The sequence below is a fragment of the Contarinia nasturtii genome, unplaced genomic scaffold (genome assembly GCF_009176525.2).
Source record: "Contarinia nasturtii isolate CC-2019 unplaced genomic scaffold, AAFC_CNas_1.1 Cnas_scaffold_414, whole genome shotgun sequence".
In the NCBI taxonomy this organism is placed as follows: domain Eukaryota; kingdom Metazoa; phylum Arthropoda; class Insecta; order Diptera; family Cecidomyiidae; genus Contarinia; species Contarinia nasturtii.
The window spans coordinates 2902631-2924054 of record NW_022197768.1 but is presented as its reverse complement, the minus strand read 5'-3'; the positions used below and the strand labels follow the sequence as shown (position 1 = coordinate 2924054).

Sequence of the window (21424 nt, the reverse complement as noted above, 5' to 3'; positions counted from 1 at the left end):
TTATATTTATTCAGGGATTTACATCGCTGCTTGGATCAATTTACGAAAGAAAAATGTGAATTAATTGATTTGCTGATTTTGATGGTTTTTTTTGTTTGTTTCTCTTTTCTCTCTCTGTAATACACCGTTTTTTTTTTCATCTCGCTCAGTTTTGACAAGTACATTCCTTATAAAGACAATAAGTATACAAGCTTGAAATTAGATAGTTTAATAATTTTGTTACCAAATAAGTGGTTACACGAAATGAGAGCTGCACGTTCTCATGAATTTGGCATAACGAAATAAATCGGTTGAATCGATGAGTAAACACATATAAAATGATGACAGCGTTGCGATTATAAATAATGTTGTCAATGTAACAACAGCAAAAAATCATGTTTCAAATCCGGATTTCAAGCTAAACGATTTATGAATCCAATTTCGACAACATTTCAGACAAACGCATTACACACCGATCGTTTTGATGCTACGTGAAAATTTTATGACTTTTTATACGATGATGCGATAAAATAGCGCTACGTGCGCATACAGGTCATCACATCACGAATTCGGACTCGACACCGAATAGTACGTGAATACGTGCCACGAAAATGTCAGAGCACATCCTCATTTATTTCCGCGTATTCTTGCACATTACGTTGTCGTTGTCATGTCAATCAAACCGTGTGCGAACGCCCTCTCCCTCTTCCATCGCCATCTTCATATCATTCTCCACCATTCTTCTTTCGATCATATGCAACAAAAATGTGTGTACGTTGAATAAATCATCTTAAATATAGATTCACCGGCAAACATATGGAATAATCGCAGTCATTGTCAGTGTAACTGAAGAAGAAATAATAAAACACAACATCGCAATACACCTAACGAAACCCCGATTTTGTTTAAATTTCACACAATCGTGTTCTGGCATTGTTGCGAGTTCGAATCAATTAATTATTTCATGCATACGCATTTACTCATGCTTATGGCACTCTCACTCTATCTATATATATTGTGAAAACGCAAGCGCAATGGCCGCATTGATCATAGATTATATTACAGTGATGAAACATTGTTTTTTTTTCAGAATTCTTTTTTACTCATCGGCCGATGGCGAACAATCGAAATGCTAAAGCTTGAAAACTCTCTCAATGAATATTACACCAACGCCCGTCGTCATTAAATGAATACATTCATGTGGTTCGCATATTGGCGCTGATCTGATTTGCGTCATCTATTTCAAAGGATTTCTATTTGTTCCATGCAAAACGACACCGATCAAATCGACCTGAAATAAATACACGTGACATTTTATTTTTCTCTTGTCTTTTGCTCTGTTGCCATTCACAAAACACATAGAAAATTTGTCTGCTGGCTCATATTTTATTATGTGTACTTTACGAGCTCATTTTCATCATTTTAGACATTTTTTGCTGTTTCGATTTGCCTGTTGTTAAGCATGTTTGATGTTGTGTACTAATTTGTCGGCATAGAAAGAAAACAGTGTCAGAGAGATAATTATTGTGTTGATTGATTCGTTTCACCGTGTACTGTGAATTGGACACGCATTAGTTGAATTGGCTCGTAATGTTGATTTTGCAAACATTGTATAATTTGTTAATGTTTTGAACTGTTTTTTTTTAGTTTCATTTTGAAGCCAACTGTAGCAAAATAGAAATAAAGTGAAGCAAAAAGAGTAAATGAAACGTCAATCGGTTGCTCTGTTTATTAAAAGCGTTTATACTGGAAAATGTTCAATTATAAATAGCCGCGAACGCAAATCACATCCAGTGGCCATATGGTCAGTTGCGCACACAGTATATAATTGATGTTTAACTAAAACATTTCGATTTAATGTACCGATTTTTATTTATTATATTATTCATTTCTCTTGCAAAACGTTGTCTATTTTGCCCTTGGCGCATTTCATGATCTAGCTACTTTTGAGCGATCTTTATCCCACCCAAAAGAGAAAAAAGAGACTTCATTCGAATCACCTTTGCACATAGCCGAAACACACACGGCAAATGTAAACAAATTTGCGCTTGCTTCCGAAAATAAAAAAAATATAGTATGCAGTTTGTTGATTTTTATGAGTGAATTATATATAATAACATGATGAATTTAACACTTCATGTGAATTTTCGATATATTTTCCAATGGCAAGTAAACTGGTTTGATTTTCATCGATTTTTTGTTGTAAATGAGTGCGCAAATGATGTGTTGCTCGCACGTCATATCATTTAAATCGTAATTAGATTATTAAAAAAAAAACTAAGTCGCCAACAACGAATTTTGAGTGCGGGCCCAATCATGTGCGCGCTCATTTATGAACGGTGTGTATTTTCTCATGCGTCATATGACATTTATAATTCGTGATTTTAATCCACATTTGTGCGCATTATTTTTTTCATAGAAAAAGTGTGTACAATGCCGTTCAAGATCGAAATCGAAATAGGTTGCAATGGCAAAGCCGATAACGAGAAAAAAGATCCACAGACGGAGAGAAAGAGAGAGGCAAAGAGAGTAAATTGTCATAAAATTGAAGCAAAAAAAAATCATCAAATCAAATTAGATTTGTAATTCATTTCGGCCACGTCCGTTAAAGTTGGCCATAAGAAAAACACACAAAAAATGTGGCTTTTACATTTCAATCGTTGAAAGAAACCTTGATTTCATTCGACAAAAATAAATCATTGTTGTGTGCCACTTTCGTTTTCCTTTCGGAAATTGTGACTTTTCAATTTTATGCATTGCAATTAGACAACATTCGACGGCTGATCCGTTCTCATTTCGCGGTGATTCAATTGACAGGACTAAAAATGAAATACACATTCTATACTACTCTTATTTCATGTATTAAGACATCTTTATGCAACACTACAATAATACGAGATACAATAAGGACGAGATGCACGATGTCGTTATCAGTTTGCAATTCAATTTCTCTCTCTCTCAATTCTCATTGCCTATTTTTGTTTGTCGTAATGCAACCGAATGCATTTTTAAATCATACATAATTATGACATGTTAAATTTAGATTGTTTGATTATTTTGACATGCATGCGGTCGAGTATGTGTGTGTGTGTGTGTGTGTATGTAAACACAAGTATCAATAACATCGTGACAATCATCATGTGCTTGCAATTCACAATGCATAAATAAAAGAGACCGAGAGGGGGAGAGAGAGAGTGAAAAAGAAACGTGTGCACTTGTCGAATGGTCGCGGAGGTCACGAGCAATGACATATTCGTCTCACGTTTCGACTCGTCAATTTCATTATTAAAATATTTTATTTATAAATAAGTTCAATTACCTCATCACCATCAACAGGCGAGTCTTGTCGCTCGTTATCGGCATCCTGTTTTCACGCGACCACATAAAATTTAGAAGAGAAAATAAAACGAATAAATAAAGTGAAATAACATTTTTCAAATTAAATACGAAAATATTCAACGAAAATTGATGTTTTACCTCGGTGCCAACATTGCATACACCAGTTGAACGTCTCTTTGGTCTTCGTCTTCGTTGAATGATTGCTTGCGTTGCTTGCCCACCGCGACTATCATTCTCTTTCTCATTTTCTGTAATTTAAATCGACAATTTTGATCATTCACTCTCATTTTTTTAGGGTTTCACTATTAAAATGTCGTTTTATTTAAAAGTAAAGGCCTACCTTTATCCTCTCCACTTCGGTTCTTTTTTAGCGATATGGTGACATCGGTGCTAATTATTGAAGGTTCCTTGCTTCGGTCATTTGAATTGTCTGCAATGGTCGATGACGACACAACTGGCGCAGATAATGGACGCGATACCGTATTGGTTGTTGTTAAATCTGAAATTCATAATAAATTGTTAACATACAAACGAAATTAATATCTCACATTATCGCAAATTGAGAATACTTTTCATTGTGTTTTTTTTTTATAAAAATAGAATTACACTTTCTTCTCATAAATTTAGACTTTAACCCAAATTCACTAGACATAACGGTATCCTAAATGGATATTTAAATTAATGAATGAAATTACATATAAGCGAAGAAGGAGAAGAAGATGAAAAAACCATCACACCGAAAAGTGAAGAAATACCTGTGAAATGGATTTGGCTCATATTCAATTCGTATTTTATTTTAGTTTTATTTTCTTTTGCAATATAATCCCATTCGGAATTGATATCATTCTGTATTCATAACCATTTATTATAAGGAAAATAATTAATTTTAACTATGACAATGTTTACAATTAAGAGTGTGAAAAATGCGGAAATAAAAATTCCTCGCCGAATAATTTTCTTTTCCCGTTGTAATTTAAGTTGGGTTCATAAAATTTATACAAAAAAATGACGATTTGGAAATTCATATACTTACTTGTTCGTCGTTGTCCCGTCATCAAATTGTTATTGTCAATTGAATTGGTGCTGCTTGCTGGTAGAGTGGCATCTTCCAATTTGAACTGTTTTTTTTTTAGGATAATGTTTGATTTTGATTAGTATTATGATGAATGAATTTCTATTTTCTTTTCGTTCAAACAGTGAAATCTATTGTTTTTTTTTTCTACTTTTTTGGTAATGATTTTAGGAATGATGTCCATTAGTTATGTTGTTTTTTTTTGTCACTCGGCATGCGATTTTCGCATTTAATTAAAAGCACTGGCATATTGGCGTGTATGTGCAGTATTAATTTTGGTGATGATTCATGGTCATAGCAAATGTGCCGCCAAAATAGTTTATGTTAATAAAATGAAACTAAAAGGTGTTCATGGTATCTAAACCATGTAACTATCTAAAAGCTAAAGCGTAAAACGATAGACCCTTCTTCGTCTATGGCAATCAATATTAAAAGTGCACTGGCAAAAATTTGTGTGTTCGACAATGAAATCGTTTATTTTAATACAAAATTTACGTGTTTGTACATTGCAAAATGAATCAATTCGAAAAAAAAGAATCATTGCATTCAGTTCAAAAATCGCATATCGTGTCTTTCTTTAAATTGAATTTCGTGGAATTATGAAGCAAAATCTTCAAGTGGTGAAAATTTAGTTTGGCCACTTACAGTTGAATTAGAAGAAATAGAACGAAATACACGAAGAGATAGATACATTGCATTTTGAAATTGAATGTTTTGTGTGTGTGTGTATGTGTTTGTTTGTGTGAAATGGTTACCTTGCATCCAGCGTCTAGTTTGAGTCGCCACGATGGTCGACGTTCATTCGTGTGACTATTTGTTGTGGTGGTGGCGACGGCAGCAGCAGTTGTTGAACTGGCCACAATGTTTGGCTGATATAATGATGTCGGCGATGTGGGTGTCGTTGGTGATCCAGTCTTTTTATCAGTTTGTTCGTTTGCGGCTAGGTTTAAGGCATCTTTGTTTGTTCCCAAATGCTCACGTCCAGCGTTCTCATCGGAATACTTATTGGCTTCGTTGCGTAATTTATCGGCTAACGATAACGAGCTTGCATTATCAATGTCAAGCAATGATCGCTTTTGAATTGCTGCTTTACCATTTTTATCGTCATCCGTAATGCCCAAACCGTACATACAATCTTTATGCATTTGATTCGATGGCATTACATCCGTTGATATTTTGGTTATCATTTTATTGCTGCTATCAGCTATGTTTTGTTTTGTTGGAGACGCTTTCATTGTAAGCGAATCCAAATCAGTCTTTTTATTTGCTATTGATGATGGGGATGAAGACATCACAGCAGGCACATTCATTGTTACTGAAGTTGTTGTCGATGTTGATGATGTTGATGATGATGACGTTAATGATGTTCGACTATTCGGCAATACTAATGTCACAGACGTTACATTTTCATCATCATCATTTGTTTTAATTGCAGCGTTCCTCGCTGTTTCACTCGATGCCACACTTGGTGTCGTTGCATTTCCATTCTGTACACATTTTATGGTTTTTTATTAGTTTCAAATCTCATTAGTAATTGTTCAAAAAAAAAAAAAACAACAAAAATTATCAACAAAAAAACCAACGAAATTATGCAGTCGAAAGAACGAGCGAGTGTGAGAAAAAGAAAGATAGAGAACACTACGAATAAAAAAAACATTCATCGTGTTCACAACTGCGGTCAACTATTCTAATTTTTGCAGATCCAATGCGGTCAGTTTGTGTGAATAATTAAAAAAAAACACAATTAAAACGCGTTCGAAAATCAAAGGCACACGCTCGGAAGTTAGTCATCACTCGATGAAATGAGTGAAAAATGTTTGTGTGTGTGTGTTTTTTGTGTTTTAAATTGCTTCAGAGAGCTTTTTGATGATGAAATGAATTAATGAAATGCCCATTAATATGGGAATTCAACAACAAATGATACACACACAAATGACGTTTTTTTTTTCGCTTTCAATATGATATGATATATTTGATATGGTTTGTAGCTCATTGAAATAAATTGAGGCCTTTTTGTTTAATTCAATAAGGCGGAAATCGAATTGAAATGAAACAAATATTTTATTTTTGTTTCATTTATGTGTGTAATTGTATGTCTTTGTTTTTTCGTTTGAGTGAAATGTATGAACTATTTTATCTAATAGCTGTTGTACTTACATTGTTATTATTGTTGTTGTTGTTGTTGCTACTGCTATTGTTATTATTGTTCAAATTCTTTTTCTTAACTAATTCTTCGGCACTTTTGATCTCTTCTAATGTAACACCTTGCGTCGAACGTCTTGTTTCACGAACTCGTTTTGCATGGGCTTTACGTTGCGTTTCGCTCTCCTCATCACGGGCTGGCGGTACAAATGATCTAAACGAATAAAAATCGTGAACGAAAGAAGAAAAAATTGAATAAAAATTAACATTTTATATTAAAACCAATTTACAATATTAATACTTTTGTGCGATATCACAAATTGGCAAAATAAGCAATTTTTTTTTGTTTGTTTAATGGAAACTCATCAATGAAAGCACGATAAAGGAGGTGAGTTGATTAGGGAAATTAGAGGTGGATGAGTACAGTGTAAAAAATATGACAAGTTTGAAATTTTATTGGATGGATGATTTTGTAAGGTCATCATTTTATTTATTGTGTGTTGGACATGCGATCAGACTTGCATTTTAAAATTTGTCCCATTATTTTTCTTTTTTTTTTGTCTCTTCTTTTCACTCAAGACTGAACAAAGTTCATTTGTTTCAAATGAATGTGTAAAATTAGTTTCACAAAAAGCGACGAAAGTAATTTTGGTTAGGCTCATATTCAAAAATTGAACTGAAAATCTGACGACTAAAATAAATTTGGATTGGTTTGGTCACCCAATCGAATCGATTGGTAAAATTAGTTGCGCTAAAATTATCTCGCCGCTGGAGCCGAGAAAACAAAATGCAATGTGAACGAGCTATATTATTGATCACACGCATGAAAAAAAACATCGGTTAAATAAATGCCTCAATTAAAATGTACAACTGAATCAATCATTATGTCAATCAGTCATGTAGTAGCATCTAAATTCAAAATCAAAAGAGTAAAAACAATGATCACGCGAAAAAACTAAAATAATAATGGAAAATTTAATGATTTCGAAATTATATGATAAAATAAAGTCAGGCACACAAAATCAAAAGAGAACTTAAAAAAAAACAACCAAAACAAAAACGCAAATGAAACGGTATTAAATACAAAAAAAAGAGATATGGTACGAATTGGTAATTACTTGAAGAAATTTTTGAATATGTGGCCGAATGTGCTTTTTTTGGCCGGTTCATTATTTTGCGTAATGACTTGAAGTTCATCAGTGAATTTGATTGGCGTTTTGATCACCGGTTTTGGTGAAGTTTTATCCGAATTTTTGTTTGAGTTTTTATTCAAACTATTTTGCTTATCGTTGGCATTATCGTTCGTTAAATCGGTGGCACTAGATGCGTGTCGTGATGGTGTCAATGGACGGTCGTTTACTTTATTTAATGAAAATGCACTTCCACCGAATAGCGAACGTGCTTGACTAATTTTATTTGAAATTTCTGGATTAACCGATAAATTGGTCACGCTACCATATTTCGGTCTATTTTTATCGTCAATTTTACCATAGCTATACATTGGGAATGGGAAATGAAGAATAAACAAATTCATTACTCAGTTCACAGTTTAGTTATGCAATATGAATTTATTGTAATAATCTTTGTGTTTTCGTCGCGCGAACATGCATGCGTGTCTCATATCGTGCATGTACAAACAAAATGATTATAAAATGTATATGATTGAGAGGATATTGCTAACAGAAAGCTCATTTAAATTATGAATAATGTAAACATTTCTAAATATTTTGTTTATGGACGAAACCAACGATTGCTTTTGTTTGGTTTTTTTCTTCGCATTTTATAAATGAATGAATAAATTGACGATGTTTTTTTTTTGTGGGATATAAATATAATTTATCGAGCAGGTTTCAGTGTGGATGATGATCGGTGGCTGAAAATGAAACATTTCTTTTGACAACACAATGCAGACTAAGTGAACATACCTTCTTTGTTGTTGCGCGACCGGTGTTGTTGCGGTCGTTGTTGTCGTGTTAGTGGTGAGCGTGTTATTTGTAGCAGTCGATGCTACGGCTGTTGGAGGCAATGAGTTTATCCTGTAGGGAATATTAAAACATTAGTTAGTCCCATTTACCCCGGCAAATTATTCAACATTCTTTCAAAGCATTTTTAAAATTAATGATCTAATAAGTTGTTTTTTATCTATCGTTTTAAATTCATTTTAATGAAAAAGATATCTATATACATTAGACTATTTTATATTTTAGCCTCTTAAACAATCACAGAACATTTCTAACCGATTTAAATAAATATTAACCAATTAATTTCATGTGGTAGACTAAAATTAGATTAACGTTAGAATTGAAGCAAAAGTTTCAGATTATCACATTTTGCGTTTCGAAAGGTGAACGGTTTAATTGTTAATGAAGCCAAACAAGCGCAGGCAAAATATTTCAATTCAAATGCATCGAATGATTTGTCATATCTGATTATAAAAAAAATTAAGAAATGTCAGAGCCAAAAACGTGAAAACTAAAGGATAATTATAATTAAAAAGTTAATTAAAAAAATATTGAAGAGAGCAAAAAAAAAACTGTAAATGGAACATGCACATTAAAAAGTCGGGATTTTCAGGAGAATTACATATTGTAGTTCGCGATATAAATATCTGAACGTTTTTGTTTTTGCATTATCCCAATGAAGTATTGTGTTTTTCTGTGAAACCGAATTATCAAACCTTTGTTTTTTTTTTTTTTCAAGTCTAAAACCTCATAAATGTAATCCTTTTTTTGAAAATCTACAAATTAATCTGTACAATTGAGATAAATAAATGTTATCAGTATAAAAGAAAAAAAACCTAATTGACAATTTTGAAGACCTAATCCATTGATTAAAACTGATTAAGATTGTTGTTTTTTTTTTGTATTCATAGCCGATTTGTATAAATTTTGTTTTCATGTACTAAATAAATATTTTAAAATCGAAAGAAATTACGTAAAAAAATTAATTAAAAGAAGAAGAAACAATTAAAAAGAAACAATAATAATAATGTAATGATAATTTTGGCAAAGTGATTGGATCGTCTGCCAAATTGTGAGTTTCGTACCTTAATGGTTTGTAATCTTTAAGTGAGGCCGATCTTTGTACTGTAAAATTATTTGTCGTAGTTGTTGTTGATGTCGTTGGTGCAATCGTGTAAGTAGAATTTACACCAATGATGCCAGTATTTAATGTAGCCGGTGAAACTGGATAAGAATGCGCATTTATCCGCCGACGCAATTCTAAGTACTTTTGATAAAATCTTTTGGGATTTTGTTTTTGTTTTTTGTTTTGTATTTGATTGTGGTACAGTATCATCGTAATTTTTTTTATATGTGTTTGTTTTGAGATGTGTTGAGATTACGGTTTTTGATCGAGTTGAACAATGATAAAACAGAACGTGCAAGCGCAATCAAATATCGAGAGCGTAACAAATGAGCAAAAAAATGAAAGAAAAAAAATTAGAAAATAAAATCAGAAACACATGATGCAACAAAAAAAAAATAAAGTAATGAAAAATAAAAATAATAATTATTAATGAATTTAAATTAAAATAATTATTAAATAAAAATGTGGTTTTAAATATAGCTAAATTAGGATGTAAATGATTATTAAATTTTTCGTATCCCAATGGATGTTAATCGATTTGAACCATTGTTGATGATTACATTGATCAAGTAAGTAGTTTAAGCATGCACACAATGTTTAGTTGTTGTTTTTCTTTTTAATTAATTTTGATGGGAAAAACAAGTAGATTATAATTTTTGGCCTTATCAAAATAGAGCGATAGAGAGCGTTTTGCAAGGATTGCATGTAAATGAGGGCATAACATGAAATTTGGAAATAAATTGGCGGGCACAAGGACATTCAATTATTTCTGATTGGAGCTGGGGAAGCACACATGATTGGAATACGTCGATACAAGGTGTGCTCTTTAGTAGTGAATATGATTATATAGATCTGTATTTAGTATCGATTGTGTTCACCAGCAAATAAAAAAAAGTAGAGAATTCAAAAGAAAAGGAAAGAAAACAGTGAAAAAAAAGTAAACAAAACAAAATGGAAAATAAATTGGTTTTCAATACTTAAAGAAAAAGAGACGCATAGAATTTCATGTAAAATAATTGTGGTATCAAATTTGAAGCAATCAATCAAATAGATCATACTGTGCTATAGAATATGGTTTTCTACGATTTTAATAGGCAAATAATATCATCATTTGCATCGCCATTGTCATCGTGTCATCGTAAAATAGGATAGCTAATACAAAAACTTCAACTACTACTACAACTAATGCATGAGCCGCACTTACTTTTCATCATTTTCAAAGCTTTGGGTTCTTCGAAGCATTACTTCGCTATCCAATGTATTTGGGGATTCTTTTTCAGGAACTTCTGCAAAAAAAAAAAAGAAAAATTATTATCATTATTATGTCTGTTTCTCTTTTACTGATCAACAATGTTGATTTGTGTGATAGTTACGTATTTTTGGTGGATTCTCATGTTGATTTGATCGATTGAGGCGAATCGATGTTGGTCGTCGCCATGGTGCCTCATCTTCAATCAATTGACTTTCTTTGGCTATTGGTGCTGGTTCACTTGGTGGTTTGATTGGAATATCTTCTGAAGCATTATCGCAAAAATAAAGAAAACCAACAAAATAATTAAATATAAACTATGCTTCATTTTATCTCACAGCAAATGGTATTATGGACGTAAATTTGTGCGCATGATTTATCGGGATCAAAACACAAAAACAAATTGGATGTTCGACATCGAAAAATGATTTGGTTTGTGTTCGATCATATTCATATTGAGAAGCGTCAAACAAAAATCGGCAGCGACTTGTAAAAAGCAAATTAAATGATGCCGAAAATAGAACTGGACATGGTCAAATTGAAATGGACATCGTAGTCGCTATTTAAAATGTGTACGTCATGTAAATCATAATAAAACATTTGTCTGTTTTAAAAATTTTGCAAAAAATTGTTCAATAAATCTGAAACACTTGTCCATTTCGAGTCGATAATTCATATAGATTTTCCAACTCACCATCGATATTTTTCGTGTCTGATTTCATTTCGACGCAAATAACTTTTTGTGGTGTTTCTAAATTAAAATGATTATAAATATTATCACTAAGGCGAATTTGGCTAGCAGGTCTTCGTTTTGCGGTTCGTTTATAGTTCTTCTGAAGTTCCTCAAGGAATTTAATGATACTTGGATCGGCAACATCGATCGGCGTTTGGCCGGCATGATTTTTAATATCCATATCGGCAAGTGCGGCGACTAACATTTGGGCAGCCTCTTTTTGGCCCCAACGTGCTGCCGCATGTAATGGTGTCCATCCATCATTATCCTGTTTATCAACATCGGCACGGGTGGCCAACAGTAGGCCCAATACTTTATTATATCCTTTTGCTGCTGCCACATGCAATGCAGTTGCACCGGTTCGAGGATGTTGACGATCCGCTTCAGATGCATCGTTTCGTAGCCAACATTCAGCATCATGTAGCATGATTTTCTCTTCACTTTGGCGTGCTTCATCACAATCAATGCCCTGCTCAATCAAATGCTTTTCAAGCAATGCATGCATGCGATCCGAATCGGACAAATCGATGGGCAAATCGCCATCACTGTTTACAGCCGCTAAATCGGCATTATTCTCTATTAAATATTGTGCTATGCTAAGAAATCTATTTCGATTTCAAATTTCAATGAACAATGAAATGAAGAAAAAGAGAGGGAGAGTAATGATTAGAAAAAAATAAATAAACATATACAGATCTGCGAAAAATGTATAACCGATTGTATGCTTACCCACAAGATGCTGTTGCGTGTAATGGAGTCCAACCTTCATTATCTTGTTTATTTACATCAGCTCCATGCTGCACTAAAAATTCTACCATTTCTAAATTGTCGTCAATGCATGCCTATTCAGAGTGAAGAGAAACATATAAAGATAATCCGTTATAAAAACTTCATCCATAACTGAATCAACAAATGCTAAGTGCTAATTGTCATCAAATTATGCTATGTTCAAGTAATTGATTCAAATATCCTAATAAATGTAATGAAATAATATGATTTGTCCACCAAACACGAATTAAACGAGAGAGAGAGAGAGAGAGAGAGAGAGAGAGAGAGAGATATCTTGATTGATGTTAATTCAAGAAATAAAAACGCCTACACACATCATTTTTATCGTTTAATCTAACTAATAGGTTTCGAAAGATGAATAACTGGCTCATTTTACATTTCGCAATGAAACGAAAAGTCGATGAAAAATAAAAAAATACACATTGAAGTTGAAAATATAGGCGCGAAATCATTTTTAATGGGAAATAGTGTGAACAAACGCTTATATTCAAAAGATGTGTCACTAAATGTCGTTACGATGATTATTCATACAAAAATGTTTCGTTGTTGCGATATGCACATAATATAATTGAACTTTGGATGTTCAGACTGCATATATGGGCTTGTTCCCTTTGATAATCATGCAAAACTGCAGTTTGGCGTTGTTTTTTTTTCATTCCGAATGGCTTCTTTGACATGTAAAATGTACTAAAATGAACATCAATCCACGCATACAGGTCAAATAAGTTTGTGGCTCTTGATTCCTTTGTCATTTTCAGTGATGCATAGTGCATACAATATTATTACATACACGGTACGCTACTCATCATGTAAAATTAATTGAAATTTTAAATGAAATAAATGCTTTCATCAACGATTATTAATCTATTTGGCCCATGATCTGTGTATGTCTTTCTGTCTGCTTGCCACAACAAGATTTCAATCAACAATTTCGCATGTTCATCGAGAGCTTGAGCATCGAGCAATAGAGAAAGATCTGCTTGTGCAATCGTGTTGATTAATGTATACACACGAAACGAAAAAAAAAATCATCGTATATACGATATGATTAATTCTTCAGCCGAAATCCAAATGGGAGAAAATAAAAATCATGTTTCTGTTCCACTGGGATCGAGGCGTGTTTTTTCGGCGTGCTTTTATACGGTATGTGAGCGCGGCATTTTTATTTTTTGCTTGAACATTTTCTTAACGCGATTTTCGACTGTTTTTCCTCCATTCTTTTGTAACTGCTGTAAAATCAAACATTACACAGATCAAGAATTTGAATTGTTGCTGGCTCAATTTTAGATGGTTTTGTTTTTATGTCGTCTTGCGGTTGTGGTTGGCGTCAGTGTGAACTTTTACAGTGAATCTATTCAAAAATGGCCACGTGTACGCCGAAAAGTCGTTTAATTTTAGTTTGATACGGTAACTAAAATGCAGAAAATTTAAATGCAGAAACATCAAAACACAGAAGAAAAAAATGTGCGTTTTTTGGGTCCTGCATTTTGTTGAGGAAATCATTCGATACACATCGTTTGAAGTAGTCATATAGCGAATACATTGTATGTACAAATAATAAAAAATTAAATACTGAACGCAATTACGCACGAAGAAACATCAACATTTCAATCGCATCGAATATCCTCCTATCGTGGGATCACTTTTTCAGTCTCTCTTTCTCTCTCTCTCCATCCCTCTCATTCTCTCGCTCTGTTCCATTTTAAATTTTCGTAAACGCTCAAAGCTTTCAATGAATGGTGCTCTCGATCATAAAATGCTCGGAAACTAAGCGGATTCATAATAATATTTTTTTTTCGCTACACTTTCCGGGAATATTGCTAAATTGGTGATCTATTAATGTAACGAGGTAGTTTTTCTTTAAATCGTACGTTTAAAGCGTACGTTTTTCGTCGTGATTTTAAATGTTGGATTGCTCGATGGTAAATATAAAATGTAATCATTGGTTTATCTGTGTATCGCTTAAGAAAGAAAAACATTCATAAAAGCTAACTTCTGATTGCTTTCCAAAGCAGGATGATTTGATTTCGAAAAAGGAGAAAAACATTGTCCAGAATTCAGCTCAATGCGAATCGAATTGCTGTATCGATATAGTTTTGGGGCTAATATTTGTCGACCATACGGCATCGTAAGTATAGCGATAGAACAAAAAGGTGCGTTCAGCATCAGCTACATGAAAATCGCTTGAAATTCATAAATCGCGCCAAAATAGCAAACAAAGTGACCTAGTATTGTCCATATGCGTGTTTTTGAATCTCTCCGTGTATGGATCATCGTACGATGAAAACGGCGGTTCCGATTGACAGAAACAAATGTAAACTACAGTGGACTAAGTGAAATGAAACAACAACAAAAAAATCTAGCAAAATATCGAGGATAAAATAACTAAGTTATGTTGTTAAAAGTGATGAAGAAAATGGCAAAGAAAACGTGCCGATATGCGGGGGCGAGACGTTCAATCATGAAATGTTCGTATGTGTTTTTTTTATGTGATCAAACTTTTCACATGAAACCAAATGTGCACATTGTCTTTGAGCCTCATGGATCACTAAACACGCAAACGAATACACACGGTCGAGAGAATGAACAAACAAATCATAGAGACAAAAAAAAATGTTCTCGCATATTTCCGACAATTTTTCTTTATGAATTGCTTTCAGTTTTGGCTTCCATTGCTCATTTTCGAGTGATTATTCTGGTCGATGTGATCACGGGACCATAACCACTAGAAAAATAGAAAAAAAAATGAAAACAAATATAATATGATTTTTTTCTTTTTTCGTTGATTTTGGTATGAGCCGAAGAACGGAATATTTTGTTTTGGAATTGCCGCCGTAAAGGTAATGAGAAGAAAATCTTGAAAAAAAAAATCAATCTCATCAACAGGCCACAGCCAATACATACATGTTTTGAAATGTTCAGAAAAGTTCGAGATCAAGTACAAATTCTAATGAAATCACTTATTTCGAATGGTTGTTGAGTTTCAATCAATTGAAATGAATAAAACATTTTTGTGTGCATTGAAAAGGCCCGATAGCAAAAGAGATCGCAGAGATAGAGAGAGAGAAATAGACAGCAAAAAAAATATATTTATTCGAAACCGCACAATGGTATGTACATGTACACGCCGTTTGTGGACTAAAAATATATAAATTGATACGCAGAAGATGATAAACACTTTGTACACATTAATGTGCTCCATTTAGGTATTCCCTTTCATATGACGAATTAATTGAACATTATTTCTGTGCTTTGTTGTTCATTTGCTGTTTTTTTTCGTTGTTCATGAGCCGCAAACATCGGAACGTAAAACCAGATCATGTTTTTGATTGTTTCGTTCAATTTGGATTCTTTTCTCGATTTTCTTTTAGATTTCCATCGATTTTCGGTGTGACGGATAATGTGCTCACGTAATTCGACAAGTAAAATTATAATACAAAAAAAAGAGAACTGAAATCTATCACAAAAGAGTACGGGTACCGAGTTTTCGTTAGTTTGTGGCGAGCGCGAGAGAAAGAGAAAGAGCGCGAGCATCAAAGATGAGAAAAAAAATTTGTTCATTTGAGTGATCTAAAATGAAGGTCTTGCGTATTTATCTTTCTCATCGATCTTACGTACACTTTGCATTGAATGCGTGTTTGATTTTGCTCTTATAATTTGTTCTTCTTTCTCGTTCGTTCGTTTCGCAAAAGCATATATCCGCTGATTTTTTTTTTCTTTGAATCTATCTAAGTCTTGGTCGCTGTGGTGATCGACTGTTGTGTGTGATCGTGTTTGTGACGATATTATTTATAGTTCATAGTGAAAGATTTTGTTACACTTTTATTTCATTGCTCGCATTTTGCGTTCAGTTTCTGCTGTTTTTGATGCGATGGTGATCATATATATATATATATATCGGCCTTATATTATTTTACACGCCACGAATTCACCACGTCAACCGAGTAGAATGAACCGATCGTCGTACAGCTTCGCAATATTGTGAAAAACCTCGAAGAGTGCCTCTTACTTACGTGCCACTCTATACTATGCGTAACTCAATGAGCGATCGCAAGAATATACTGTCAATTTTTCGACGTTTTTTTCTCTTTCAGTTTGCATTTTGGTTTGAATTATTAATTTTTGTCGTTCGTTGTTGTTGTTATGTCGTTTCGATTTTCTTTTTCTTCAGTATCTGCCGTATGCGATAATATTACATCCACATATATTTCAATTCTTTTAAATGGGGGTTTGGGTCTGTGCATTAACCCTTCAATCACATTTGGCGCATACAAAATACCTCATGGGCACTCATTATGCAAAACGAAAAAACTTAGATGCAACACGCAAACACAGTTCTAGGGTTAAAAGACACGATCAATATGGATTTGGTCTATTTTTTCATATGAAAATAAATTAGAAGGCGACGCAAAATTATTATGAATGCGGTTTTTTTGCTGAGGTTCTGTTGTTATTCTTCGTGTATTTTGGTTTCTTTTAGAGAAAATCTTTACTTAGAACCACTTATTTTGGCATTGTTGTACACCAGTTTCGAACTATTTGCACAGTAGCTCAAGTACTCGAATCGACAAAAAAAACCGAATGTTATTCAAGCGTAGCATCGATTAAGATGCCAATATATGCTTAAAAATAAATGGAATTTGATGAACAGTTGGGTTTGAGCGCATGAACATACATGAAAATCAATATTTAATCTTGTGCTCAACTGAATTCACTTCAATCTATTCCATTTTTGTTCGCTGTTCTGATCAAGTACACAATTCATATGCAAATAAATGAAGTACAAATATCGGACAGTTTTCAAATGGCCAGGTTTTTGTATGGTTGGTAGAAAGTGAGAGAGAGAGAGAAATAAACTACAGCAAACTTTTGTTCACTATTTTCAGTATCTATTTTTACTATTCACTGAGATCCGTACCGAAATTATGCCCAAACTGTCACACTGCTAGCGCCACGACGGAATTCAATGTAATCTACACTAAGTTGCCGCCAAATAGTGAAAAGACATTTTCTCAGTTGCAACCAACGAACTAGAACTCCATAATTGTCCGTAGTGGCGCTAGCAGTGCTATAGTTTTGCATTTTATACAGTCTCTTATGGGGCATAATTTCGGTGTGCTGAGATCTGAGTATTTCGTCGACCGAAAAATGGGAAAATTATTATCGTTGTGTACAATCATTGTTTGGTGAAACTTCCTGTAATTTTTTTTTGTTATATACATATACAATAACAGTAAATCGAATCAGCATATACTATATTTGTGAGAGAGAGAAAATGACACCGACAATAGCATTGTCATGCTACGATAACGTTTTTTTTTTATCGTTATTGTAAGAGCAAGGAAGTGGGGCAAAGTCATGATCAAATGCCAATTGCGCCAAAAAAAAAATTGGTATGTTCGAATGTGCCATTTTAATCGCAATGAATGTTCTCATTTGTTTTTCTATTGAATAAAACTTGAACGCTTCTTGAGCGTATTTAAAAAAAATTAATCTTGTTTTTACCAGATAAATATTTCTTAATGAACTGACGACCGACCCAATTGAACTGTTCACTTTATGACGAGAATATTAATCGCATTGTTTCATTTTTCATTTCTCTTGCATCTTGCAACAAGTCAAATTATAATCTAAAAAGATACCGAAAATTCCATGATTAACGACCGAAACGAATGCACTTTTTTCGCGCTAAATTGGATCGCGAGTGCAAAATATTAAAATCCATGAAATGTGCCGTTAGGATAGTAAAATGTGTGGTGCGCAAATAGCTCGCCTATTTTTTTATTATTATTATTGTTGTTGGCTGTTGTTGTTGCTAGTTAGTAAAAATAAATCCATGTTGTTGTTGCTGGCTTTGTTGTTTTTTTTTTTTTCGTACAAAGTGTTGTGAATAGAATTTTAATGGAATTTTACTACATGTATATATTGTGTATTTGGTTCGGAATTTTATGTCCGATGGTAATTGGTAATTCACTGGCTTGCGCTCATGTCGATGAATATTATCGAAATCTGTGTCTGCCGATAATCAAGCGTTTTTAGTCGATTTCAAAATAATTAGTACACGATATATTCATGAGCAACAATATTTAGCTTTGGAATGGAAAACACATCATGGATTTTGCATATGATAATTAATTTTGCGCATTTCACACAAAACCATTGGCATAAGCGCTGTGTGTCTGTGAGTCTCTGTGTGTGTGCTCTCTGAAAGTTGAAACACACAATAAAATCCGAGTAAAAATAGAATAATGCAAGTGATTGTTATATGCCGTAATGATTATGCTGATCACACACACCATCCAGAGTGTGCACCACGATAAAAAAGAAAAGCAAAAAGAAATGAAAAATGAACGAGCCAAACCAAAAGACAGACCGAAAGAAAGAGAGAAAGAGATGTACTTCAAATGCAATGGAATCATATTAGGAAAAGAAAAATTAAGTTAATAGAAAATTATAGAGATTCGCATGAATGGTTGAATTTCAAGTAACAACGGCTGAACAACTGAATACACTTGAAGATATCTCTGGCCTGTCTGTGTTATAATGCACAGTTGCATTTTTCTGATTTATCAAATCTTCCGAATTGAGTCATGCAATACGCACTCGCCAATTGCAAAATTGAAATAAAAAAGAAAACGTCGTTTTGTTATCAATGATGCTTCTTTGGAAAAGAAAAATCGTATTCATCGAAATAAGCGTGTGTGTGTGTTCGATATTCTGACTGGTAACCGATTTGCACTAGGAAACAATAACAATAACCATATAACTGTCTATATCTTTGCGTTTGATTGTTTTCGATCAGCAGTGTTGTCGACACATGGAAAAATTATAACAGATTAGCACATAACGAACAACAATGAATTCGTTGCACACCAAAACTAAAAAGAAATGTGTGCTTTTTTGAACTATTCACTCATTTAATCTCAGTTTGTTATTATTATTATTATTTTGTTTAATTTGAGTTATGCGATTCGAAAATTGATTGGCTTGGTCGACGCCAATGAAATGCAATTGCCATTCCACAATTTACGACTCCTGCACATAAATATGTAAAAATGGTAAAGTGCGGTCGATCGTTTATCAATCTTTTGTGAATTTCATTCACTAGTTTTTCTTTGCAAAGGAACGAAGAAAGGATGAAAAATCGCTATCTGTTTCTCTCCTTGTTTTTCTCGTTGCCCATATATGATATGGTTTTTTTTTTCTTCTTCTGTTCACTCCATCATATAATTATAATTGCATTGATTGGAGTCGTTTGTTTGATTTGCTTGATCGCATTCGTTATTCAGAATGCCAATAAACAGTATGCATGTATGATTTGATTGTATTTTGTTGTTCAATTCATATTTTAACGAGACTGCTGGTCACAATCAGCACATGCATATTCATATATGCACAGTGTTTTGGCATAATCATTTGTTTGACATTTGAAAATGAAAATGCGCACGCAATAACATGAGTTCACATGTTGTTAAAGTGTCATTTGGTTTAATTGAGCCGCGAATGAGAATCGAGTGCTTTGTTTGTTATGCTTCGTTTGTTTGCTTGCCAAATTCAATGTCCATGCTAAAAAGGCTGCTTAGATCAAGCTATGCACCAATTCAACATGTCAAAATCTAATGTCATGGCGTTTATTGACGCGATCACCGTGTATTACATGCAAAACACATCTATACACATGCCAATTTTGGCATCACAGCAGATGTGAAAATAATAACAAAACTACACGATTTTAAAATCGCACAAAAAAAAAGACGTACAAACGACAAACGAATTGTACAAAGGCTCGATGCATGCAACAAAAATCGCCAATAATTTCACATCATTTTCCATTTGATCGTTCGCTGAGATTCTAATTGACATTTTAGTGACTTCAAAACTATAAAATGTATACAAATACATTTTAAAATTTATCATCTTTGATTGATCCCTGCACTCCGAATTACCGATTTCAATTTATTAACCAATTCAATTAATCTAAAATCAGTCAAATAATGAAATCTATAAACGTTTCGCTGTCGCTATAACGGACTGTATGTTTGTGTGCCATTAATAAATCTCGAAACGGAAAACTCATTCCAAAATCAATCAAACGCTGATTTCAAAACATGACACTGAAGAAGTGGAAAATAAATTAAAATTTAGCTGTAATTATTTGCGATCATTATTGTTTGTTGATATGGTAGTCGTATTGTTATTATAATTGTCAGTTTTCTTTGTTTTCTTTTTAATTCGCGTAAAAATATGAGAAAGAAGGAGATAGAGAGATAGAGAATGAGAGAAAGAAATATAAAACCAGCAACAATAAAGACAGCAAAAAAAAACAGTGCATCAAAGGCAGCACATGCGGTGCACCGAGCAGAACGAAGTCAACTAAGTAATTGTCGATTCTCATTAAATGTATCGATCGACACACGGTAACAATAAATCGACGAAACAAAACAGTATATCAAATAAATGCTCCATTAAATTACTATTTTATTGCTATATAAATAACTAAATAATAAATAAACGCGATATGTTTTGTAGTTTACATTTTCTCGTTGACTCTCTGTATCTCGTGCTTTGTGTGTGCATTTGCACATTGTCTTTTTTCGTTGTTCGTTTCATTTTAATCTGCCATCAAATTATTGATAAATATGGATTGATTTGGTTTTCTCATTCACATGTTGTAATTTAGGATTTGTCGGTGAACTTATATGGTCATACAACTATTGTGTGTCGGTATTTTTGCGTGTTTCTAAGGTTGTAATCGACATTTTTAGAGTTACATTTTCAACAAAATGCTTTGCTCTGCTCTGCATTGGGAGGCTCTTTATATTAGCACCTCACACTTGCTAGGCTATCTTTCCCTCTGTCTATCTATCTATCTATCTGTCTGTCTGTCTGTCTATCTGTCTATCTGTATGTTTTGTGTGAATGTTTATGTTTTCGGCACATGATTTTGGTGCGTATTTGTGGACGAGGGACAGAATATTTTTGCAATGTGAATAAAACCAGATTCAAATCTCATTGTCACACTATGCACAGATAA

The 21424-nt window shown here is 33.3% G+C and overlaps 1 protein-coding gene across 7 annotated transcripts in view; it reads right to left on the bottom strand.

The window, feature by feature from the left end:
- Positions 1 to 21424, bottom strand: part of LOC116338909 (protein phosphatase 1 regulatory subunit 12A) — a 30454-nt gene that overhangs the window by 6982 nt on the left and 2048 nt on the right. For 3 of the 7 annotated variants that reach the window (XM_031764460.1, XM_031764459.1, XM_031764462.1), the window contains exons 2-13: positions 12331 to 12443; positions 11563 to 12206; positions 10993 to 11133; positions 10824 to 10905; positions 9579 to 9773; positions 8458 to 8568; positions 6548 to 6746; positions 5146 to 5877; positions 4352 to 4436; positions 3659 to 3817; positions 3457 to 3566; positions 3299 to 3343 (exon numbers count right to left, since the gene is read on the bottom strand). In XM_031764460.1, coding sequence (XP_031620320.1) covers positions 3299 to 3343; positions 3457 to 3566; positions 3659 to 3817; positions 4352 to 4436; positions 5146 to 5877; positions 6548 to 6746; positions 8458 to 8568; positions 9579 to 9773; positions 10824 to 10905; positions 10993 to 11133; positions 11563 to 12206; positions 12331 to 12443 — 2616 coding nt within the window. Of the gene's footprint in view, positions 1 to 3298; positions 3344 to 3456; positions 3567 to 3658; positions 3818 to 4351; positions 4437 to 5145; positions 5878 to 6547; positions 6747 to 8457; positions 8569 to 9578; positions 9774 to 10257; positions 10472 to 10823; positions 10906 to 10992; positions 11134 to 11562; positions 12207 to 12330; positions 12444 to 21424 lie in introns of those variants that run through there. The other 4 variants (XM_031764461.1, XM_031764464.1, XM_031764463.1 and 1 more) reach the window with 4 other exon arrangements.